The 10,381-nt window shown below is 32.1% G+C and overlaps 1 protein-coding gene across 1 annotated transcript in view; it reads right to left on the bottom strand.

The window, feature by feature from the left end:
• Nucleotides 1–949: 949 nt before the first annotated feature.
• The window catches only part of LOC106464661 (lachesin-like), a 171,104-nt gene continuing 161,672 nt past the window's right edge, over nucleotides 950–10,381 (bottom strand). Inside the window, exons 9-10 of the mRNA XM_022392984.1 lie at nucleotides 8,033–8,116; nucleotides 950–1,753 (exon numbers count right to left, since the gene is read on the bottom strand). Of these exons, the coding sequence (XP_022248692.1) occupies nucleotides 1,659–1,753; nucleotides 8,033–8,116 (179 nt within the window). The 3' untranslated portion in view covers nucleotides 950–1,658. The remainder of the gene's footprint in view (nucleotides 1,754–8,032; nucleotides 8,117–10,381) is intronic.

Raw genomic sequence — 10,381 nt, forward strand, 5'->3', positions numbered from 1 at the left:
TAAGAATACTATAAAGTAAAACAAAAAACAAAAAATGGCTACCATGTTGCGATATATTATAAGACCGCTTCCCGATATAAGGTACACACATACACACACGTGTATGCTTTGGTTAAACTTATGCTTATGTAAAATACACAATCATGTATATATACTTATGGACGTGTGAAAGTGCTATTTCAGCCGCTTTCTAAAGTGATACATACTGCACAAATAGTTCTTTTTGATAGGTCAAATAATAATATATGATTGTGTTCCAGTAGCCCGAACACAAAGTGATGACGTGTATTATATGTTTTATCACTTATGCTGTCGGATAATTTACTTACACTCTATATAAATCTCCTGGGAAACGCCATGTTACAATAAAAACTATTCAAATATACTGTCTAGTTTTAGTACCAAAAGTTCTTTCATTTTCATGAGTTTGAAGTTCAATTTGGAAATCGTATAATGACAAATATATTTAGAATATATATTTTCGTAACCTGTAAATTAAAAAGTTATTTTCACTAGTGTGTATGTGATTTTTTTTCAGAATTAGTAATGCATGCATTCTGGAGGGAAATAGACAACGTACTGTAGAGCCCACGCAGACAAGGTTACACCTTGGACGTGTAAATTTATATATGACATTAAAGATCATTCGCAAAACACAGTATATAATGAGTCAACCATCTGTTTGCAGGACGGTGACACAAATGTCACTTCAAAACACTTTAATATCTTGGGGAGTGCAGATAGTAAATAAATGCTTCGCACTAAATAAAATTTGTGGATACACAAGTTGCGTCCTGAGTTAAATGTTAATCAAACAGTGTCACCTTTGATTGTAAAGCTATAGCTATTAGTGATAAAAGAATTTTAATAGTTTTAATTTCAGGAATTAATAGTAACAGTAGGAAACAGAGTACAAGCAAACATTTTATTCAGTGCGCTAAAAGGGATAAGTCAATGAAACATCACAGTTACAGACAAAAATATCTATATCTATCTATCTATATATATGTATATATATACACACACAGCCACACTATACAAATAAGCGATGGTTACACTGCCTTGTTACGATGGAGTGAATTCGATATTATATAAAAAAAGGGTGTAGGACGTATGAAGCATTGCGTTTAATTTTCTGTTATTTACCTGTGCTGATGGAATTTACATTTTACATTACTGAATTATCTTAATATTATTATTATTATTTACAGAATTAATAATAATTATATAGCTGAACATAGGGAGCTACATGTTAACTTAGTTTAGGAATATTACAATGAATCTAAACGCAAATTAGAGAAGTCGTCCGTGTCATAATGATATGATTTTTCTTTGTTTATCCTATTCATACACATGCACAAATGCAATTTAATATTTTTTAAATTTAATTATGAGACTTTAGGTTTTGTTTTGAAGCTTTCAAACGCGCGTAAATGCTTAGAACTTTAGAACACGACTTTGTTTCTATTAAGTAATCTGATATTCACGAAAGATTTGATCATTCAACAAATGTTTATGTAGGCTCGCTCGTGTTTTACAAAAGTAAGTTTAGTTTGCTTGCTATATGTAATTACCATTAAAGCAGGGATTTGTTCGGAACCTATGATACATCATGAAGAATTACAGAAAAAGTAAGGAGTTATTTCCAGTACACCGGATCACGTGATTACTTCAGACGTCGTGGTCAGGAGAAAAGATAAGATGAAGAAGTACATCGGACTTCCAAGTTGAGATCCACGCCAACCATTCGAAACTGAAAGTGATTAGTAAGAAATAAGTAAACTAGTTGATATACAACTTTTTGTTTATACATGAAAATAAAGATAAAGTTTTCAGGTATTATAACCTTTATATATTGTACTCATCAGTTGTTGATTATAACCTTTATATATTGTACTCATCAGTTGTTGATTATAACCTTTATATATTGTACTCATCAGTTGTTGATTATAACCTTTATATATTGTACTCATCAGTTGTTGATTATAACCTTTATATATTGTACTCATCAGTTGATTATAACCTTTATATATTGTACTCATCAGTTGTTGATTATAACCTTTATATATTGTACTCACCAGTTGTTGATTATAACCTTTATATATTGTACTCATCAGTTGTTGATTATAACCTTTGTATATTGTACTCATCAGTTGCTGATGTTAAGTAAACCGTTAAGATCACACGCATGTGTTTAACACATCATTATTGCTTTTCAAATAACACTCAAATCTAAAAAATAAATTAAAACATGAAGACAAAAAGATCAACAATTATAACACTCTAAGTGGAAATAGAATTCGTACGAGGGCAGAGATACACTGTGCATCAGTTACAATAGTGCGTGTGAAAATAGGACCGTACAGCAACAGGGATACATCGTGTATCAAAATTCACAAGATATAAACCGTACAAACTCAAATAAATAAATAAAATTAAAATGTAAACTAAAGATGCTTTTAATCCAATACATCCCAAGAATTAGTGTGATATGACTTCTGTTACCAATAGTGGTCATGCCAGAAGTCAAAGAAAACTACACGTGTCTGTACTGCATAATATAAAAGATCAATGGCATTTGTATCCCCCAACAATATTCATATTTCTTAAGTATTATAACACCAAACCAATACTACACGTGTCTGTACTGCATAATATAAAAGATCAATGGCACTTGTATCCTCAACAATATCCATATTTCTCAAGTATTACAACACCAAACCAATCACTCATATGAAACGCAAATTATACTAAAACGTGAGATGAGGTTGAAAAACAACTCAATGTTTTAAACTCTGAAACCACTGATTTGTATCTGTTTATAATAAAGAAGTTTATAAGATATATACGAATTCAGTAAGTATTACACCCGCTACAGTTTACTATGATTTAAATGCCTATAATCTTAGAAAGCATTATCGCGAATGATATACATTAGTTTATCTAAATTTTTTAAAGAGAAAATCAAATTCCTTGATTAAATTGTAAAATACAAGACTAGAATGTGATTGGAAATGAAAAAGTGGAAATACACATTATTTTCTAATGGCGTGTACGGCCTAAGCTAACATCATATCACGTCTATTGCCCACTAATAAATTCGATTTTGTTGTAAAACCAACTAAATTCAACAGATCTAGTATTAAGTGTAAGTTGGAGGTATAAATATTGTGCTCATTACTGGCAGCTCTGATTAGATATTTTCAAAATTATCCAAACAACAATGTCTTGTTTATTAATGCTTGATCTTCGATTTATTTGAAACTATTATCAACATCTCTTGGATCGGAACTGGCTCGATGACATAAACTGGATCATGTACCTTATATTGCTTTATGTAATGCTCAGGACATTAGTAACCAAAAAAAAAAAAAAATCTACGTATATTTGTTATGGATTTCACGCAAAGCTACACGAGGGCTATCTGCGCTAGCTGTTCCTAACTTAGCAGTGTAAGACTAGAGGGAAGGCAGCTAGTCATCACCACCCATCGCCAACTCTTGGGCTACTCTTTTACCAACGAATAGTGGGATTGACCGTCACATTATAACGTCCCCACGGCTAAAAGGGCGAGCATGTTTGGTGTGATGGGGATTCGAACCCCCTACCCCCAGATTGTGAGTCGAGCACCCTAACCACCTGGCCATGCCGGCCCTCTACGTATATATCTGATGAACTAAAATTATGAGAACCATTTATTTTGCCAGTGCGGTTATTAATAATTTTTTCAAAAATCCTTTATATTTTCTTTCAGAAATATATAAGTGAGTTGTATCTGATAATATTTCAGATTCAGACACCTTAGCGATCTGGTATTACTCTGTTATGTTACTTTAGTAATTTGGTTGCAATAAAAAACAATGTATTATTATTCAAGCAATTGATCCAAAAACATATATATTAACACAGATTTCAACATAAGAATTTATTACGTTTAAAGGTTAGAGACGTGGAAAAAATTAAGTGAAATTTTGCGCGCTTAAAACAAACCCTTCTACATGTATACGATGGGGATTAGATCGGATGAGGAAGGTTTTTTTAGGGAATCATAAGTTTAGGTTTACTTCATATTGTATGATTTGTAATACAAATTATACTTCTAATTCTAACACTCAAAAGGTTAGCTTACTCAGTAATGGATTGGATTTATTAAATATATTTGATGAAGGAAGAAAATTGTTAACTAGTAAATGTTTGCAAGTGCAAATTCGGCATGGCCAGGTGGTTAGGGCGCTTGACTCGCAATCTGAAGGTTGCGGATTCAAATCCCCGTCCTATCAAACATGCTCGTTCTTTTAGCCTTGGGGGCATTATAATGTGACAGTAAGTGGTGATGACTTAGATGCCTTTTCTTTATTATTTCACTGCTAAATTAGGGACGGCTAGCGCAGATAGCCCTCGTGTAGCTTTGCGCGAAATTCAAACTAAATCTTTTTTTAGGTCGACTAGAACCTGACCCTCCCAGGTCGCAAAAAACCTAAATCCCGATTATTGATCCAAAGAGAGGATATTAATTTTGCTACCTAAGATCACATTTTGTTGACGATGACCGGGTTTTTAATCAGGTTGGTATCGTCAAGACATGGTTATAAATCTCTTCAGGAATTATCACATAAACTTCTGGCTTGAAAATGTTCAATGGCTAACAAAAACCATTGCCTTTAGTATGATAGATACGTTGACGATATATATAAGTTTGCAATGTTTTATAACGGGAAAATCAAGTAATACAGCATTTTAAATTATGTGGAATAAGGTTTCGGATTTAGGATCTGCATGAAACCGACTTAATGTAATGTGTCTATTAATTTTGCCAGTTTTTACTATTAAAAAGTAAACAACAACAACAAAAAAGAAGGTGTTAATCTTTTGATAAAGCGGGATTCTGAAATAACTAACTTATGTGGAGCTATTGTTTATTAAGTTTTTTTTTAAATTATGCACAAAGCTACACAAGGGATATCTGTGCTCTGCCCACCACGGGTATCGAAACCCGGTTTCTAGCGTTGTAAGTCCGCTGACATCCCGCTGTGCCACTGGGACCTTGTTTATTAGCAAATTTACCATGTTGGATATCCTCTGACAGTTTTATATGGATGGGGTTGGCTAAATCGTGGAAACAGTTGTTAAAGTGTGCATTCAGAATCTCATTTGATGTTAATCGTCAACTTTCTTTATAATATCCAACAAATATAACGTTTTTTTTTCTCAACATCATACAGAGAGAGAAGAAAAAAAAAAACACGTGCTATTCCTAATTTGTTATTCTTATGTATAAGATCTAGAACTGTATTTGTACTTTAGATTCAAGATCCTCGGAAATGCGGAAGAAGAAGAAAATTCATTGAGAATAGTGGAAGCTGTTGCCATTCTCTCTAACATGTAGCAACCAACTGTTAGTTGTTTCCTTAATTATATTACTTTTTCAAGCATGAAAATTAGATCGTTAAAGGTTAACATGAGCTTGCTTTTTAACTGTTGTTACACTCAAATCTTTCCAGACTTAAACAGGTAGAAATGCCAGTTGGCTGCAGGATAGAATTAAACGTGCATGTACAAAATATTGCAGCTGCGGGAGATCGTTACTTGTGTTTATGTAAAAAAAAAACTGCAACGGTTTGATAATATTGTTGCAAAAAATTAGTGTAAACTACGCAACATGGAAACAATGGTCACACGTGAGCTAAAGCCTAGTCTTAACGATAATTTCAACGACGGCACATTCTTAGAGATATATGTATTTATTATTGATTTTTGTTTACAAATTTCATGGGATTCTGCTGTGCCAACTGTGAGCTATGAAGCATGTCGTGGCTAAGGGTTAAGCATTGTGGATTTGAAATACCCTAGTATAGCCTTCTTCATTTATTTCCATTTATCTAAGCCAAATTAATTTTCACCTTGCGAAGTGGAAGACCTTGAATAAAAAGCTTATTTGCATAATTGTTTTGGTCTAATTATAGTAGAAATGCAAAGCGGGAGGTTTTTCCTGTTTGGAAAATTTTGCTTTGTGTTTGTGGAATGCTTTAGCGAACAATGTTAAGATACTAGTCATATAAACTATCATTCATTTGTTGCGGGATGTATAATTTATAGTTTTTGTTTTGCGTTAGAAATACGTTAAGGCACTAATATAGTACTAAAGGGGTTAGTAAGAATTTCGAAATATGCCAATATTTAAATCAAATAGTTAGAACAAACTAATATGTTTTTTTTTTGGTTGAGAGATGTCTGTGTTAGTCGTTACAAATTTAGGAATGATATATTAAAGAAAAGGCAGTTAATCAACACCACCAATCGTTAACTCTTTGTCCAACTCTTTTACCAACGAAAAGTGGGATTGATCGTAGCATTATAACTCCCCCACAGCCGAAAGGGAGAGCATGTTTGGTAACGGGATTCGAACCCGCGACCAGCAGATTGTTGGTCGAGCGCCCTAAGCATCAGGTCATACGTGGACCAATATTTTGAGGATAAGAGTTTAAAGAGAGTTTTGTTGGTTGGGAGGTTTGCTACCAACTGACAATCCTAGACTCTCTTGAATCTTTAACGATATCTCACCCCCAGTTTTACTCTTTGTAATAAAGTTGTCAACTTCCACTATATATATATATGTGGTAAGTTATACTTTTCGTGCTAAGAACACAAAAACTTGTACTCAACAAATTACTATTTATCTTCATTGGGATTACATCCTTTATTCTAAAAACAAAACCCTAAAGTAAAATTAGGTTTTTGAAACACCTAATCTAGGTTTGTGTATACTCTTCTTTAGAAAGGCTATTGAATATTTTCTTGAATAACGTCAGATATAATATAAGACAACGTCTGTTGGTTTGTAAGGAGCAGTACACTTCAAAATCGCTAAGTACAGTAGTGCTTAGTATATAGTGATGGGCCAGGAAGAAATGGTTTGTTTGTTTGTAATTAAGCCCAAAGCTACACAAGGGGCTATCTGTGCTCTGCCCACCACGGGTATCGAAACCCGGATTCTAGCGTTGTAAGTTCGCAGACACACTGCTGTGCCACTGGGGGGCCTCTATATATATTTAAGTGTAACGTATTCAAAGCTTACTAATGTTACACATAAGCATTTACTCTTCGTATAGTCAAGCGAATCAATCAAGAAATTTTTAAACTAAGATATATTTTGAAAATGGTTTAAATAATTATTAGTTTGATCATAGCCTTTATTTGGATACGTCTAAATTTTTTACTATCGCAGAAACTTATATAATTCTATGACATTTATAACTTTATATTTTGTTTATATTTTTAATCTTTTTAACTAATCTAATAGAAAAAATAGACTACAAGTGCTTAAATGTAATTAAAATGTGCGAGAATTATATATTTTTTCTACTGTCTGCTTCTCTATTTTCTCTGTCTCTACCAGTCTGTCTGTCTATTTTTCTGTTTTTATACTTTCACTCTGTTATTTTATCTCTTTTACTTTGTCTTTCATCATTTTCTTTTTACCTGTTTGTTTATTTCTAACCTGCTCTGTATATCTTTATTTTTTACGTGCTCATATCTTTACATTTGTTTTTATTATTCCGTGTTTCCCTCTATCTTTACGTATTTCGTTCTTATTTTATGTTCTCTTTTTGCTTCTTTTCATTTCTATCTCTATTTCGATATGTAAGAATAGTTCACTTCAAATTGTTTAAATGTATAATAAACAGTTTTGCTCAGATGCTTCGGGTTATATTTCTAATCTGATTTTCTTGTTTCACTTGGACTGGCTTCGTGGGCAGTTTCACTTTTCAGTATGCTCAGGGGCAGAGATAGACTGAGGAGTGGGATTACAGTGATACCGGTATCCCATAGCGTTTTTATTAAACAAGAAAACCAGAATAAAGATATGACCCAAAACATATGAGGAAAACTTTTTTCTATGTATATATATACATATATACAAATATCTCTCTCCACCCTCTCTATGTCTTCTACGGAAAGCGAAAAACTCAAAACCAGGTAGAAATTAAAAAATATACATCTAATGATTCATTGAGTTACAGTATATACGAACCGGAACTTTGTCCGTGGCTGTTTATTCTCGTATTCGCTTCTTTTTGTATGTTTGAGGCATCTTCATACAGTGGATAGTACTCCCCTATAATAGTTGAATAAGAAATGATTAATCAAAATAATTAATGCTTGCATATTTCAAACTCTGAAGGAAAAACATTTTCTAACTTTCAAATACCAAATCTTATATTTCTTGTTAAAAATATTGTAATTGTACCAAATTTATGTTATTTTCTGTGTTATATAAAAATAATTATCATTTAGAGAAGAATATCTATTGAGTTTTAATACTAATATGTGTGTGATATTATGTCATAATAAGACTGCTAATAATTTGAATCATATCATTGCTTACTTGCCCAATACTAGTTGTTAGTACAATAACTGTATAATAGCATTTCAACTCACTGAATATCCATATTGGGTCATCAAACAATAATATGATTCAAACTGTTGTCAGTCTTATTGCAATGGTATATCACACGTATTGCTACTTTTAATCACCCTTTGCTAACCAAGGGGCTCTACACATAGTACGTTTTTTGTTCGTGAAACAAAGGCGAACAGACTTTCTTGTTACAGTTTTTTTCATATTTAAAAATTAAAAAGTTTAAGCACGCATGCACAGTAACTCTCTTGGAGCTGAACGTGCTTATTTTCTTAGTACTATATATATCAGATCGCATGTAACTATACGTCATTACTTTTCTAGTATTTATTATATTTGAAGCTTGCACTTTTAAAACTCGAACTGATGAAAGTATTTTTACATTAGAAATGTGTTTAAGTTTTAATAGGATGAAATTGAAAATGTACATATGGGTAATTGTATGCATTCGTTCACCTTCTATCAATAATAAAAAAATTACAATTCAAGGAAAAAAGTTTACAATTTAAACAAATATTTCAAAAACGAAAGACTCCATATTGTTAGACAATATTATTTTTATGATATTGACGAATTAACACTTTTTTATTTTCTATCCTGGCATCTCTGAAATAGAGATGTATCTTGTGCACTATGATCGAAGTAGAATGTTGTTTGAGAAGCCAAGACTTTTGAAAGGAATCATTGTTGATTAATTATTTTGAGGCTCGTGCGGGAAGATGTCTTTTCTTTCTTGATAGAAAAACTGTCTGAGCAATAATTGCGTTGCAGAAAGGAAGCATTTCTGAAATCACACATAACTTTTTAAATTTGACTTATTTCACTTTGTGTCAGTCCAATTCACACTAGACTGCGGATAGCGTATGTATGAGGATTAAAGCTAGCTCGTGTGATAAATTGTTATGAAAGCCTCCGTAAAGATTAAGTGTGATTGTGTGAGCTATGAAACTTCCATAAAGTAACGAGAAAGATTTCCTTCCATAAATAATGAGTTCGAAAATGGAACTTAAAATCAGTTATAAAGTGCTATGAAGCTAGCATATCAGAGCGACTACTATCAGTGTCAAGAGTGATTTTCTTTTATCACGTCATAACTTGAAGGGACAGTTGATATGTACGGTTTGAATTTTTCCATGGTAATATAGTGACAGTGCGAACGGGTGCAGATTAAGGAATCTTTCACAGCATACTTAGAAACGAACTAGTAAAGTCCTAACAATAATTTCGTGAGTTAAAAATGTCTCGAGGCTAATGAAGATCATCATCACCTTTTGTTAATAAATTCTTGACACGATTCTCATTTTTAACTCTTAGTGTTAGTTTGTACCAAAAATTAGTGTTAGAAAAAAAAATGAAAATTGCAGTCAGAGTAGTTTGGTAAAATTATTAAAGTTTTTTATTTGTCCTATAATTAGGCTTACTGGATATTTGAATGACTGCAAACCTTGTTAAGATCTGCTGTTTGAGTAAAATAAATATATCATTCAATTGTTTATATATTTTTTAAACAATGATTAAACATAATGCGAACGTCTAGCATCATTATGCTTTAAAAGCAGCCCACCTAATGTCATTTCGGGCAAGAAATCCTATGTTCTCAATGAACTCAGTCTCAATACAACTTTATTATGTTTTTAAGTTATTTTAATCAAGGTGCTAGATGTGGTATAAAAACTTAGATGAATTTTCTGCTCTTAAGAAAGGGATTCTTACCATTATTTATAAGTTGCAAACATTATTCATTATTCTTATCAAATAATGATGCAAATTGTAATTGGCCATAATGAAAATTGTTGATATTACAGTTAGCAATATATTTTAAACCTCCTGGAAACTTAAAACAAAACGATCCAAAAGTTGACGAGCGTTTGCAAAAAAATGAGCTTTATTTTATCATGAAATAAGAAAAAAAACTTTTCAGAAGTGTTCTAACTCATAGATTATACTTAAACTTTGTTTTTT

Source organism: Limulus polyphemus, unplaced genomic scaffold (assembly GCF_000517525.1).
Source record: "Limulus polyphemus unplaced genomic scaffold, Limulus_polyphemus-2.1.2 Scaffold62, whole genome shotgun sequence".
Taxonomy (NCBI): Eukaryota; Metazoa; Arthropoda; class Merostomata; order Xiphosura; family Limulidae; genus Limulus; species Limulus polyphemus.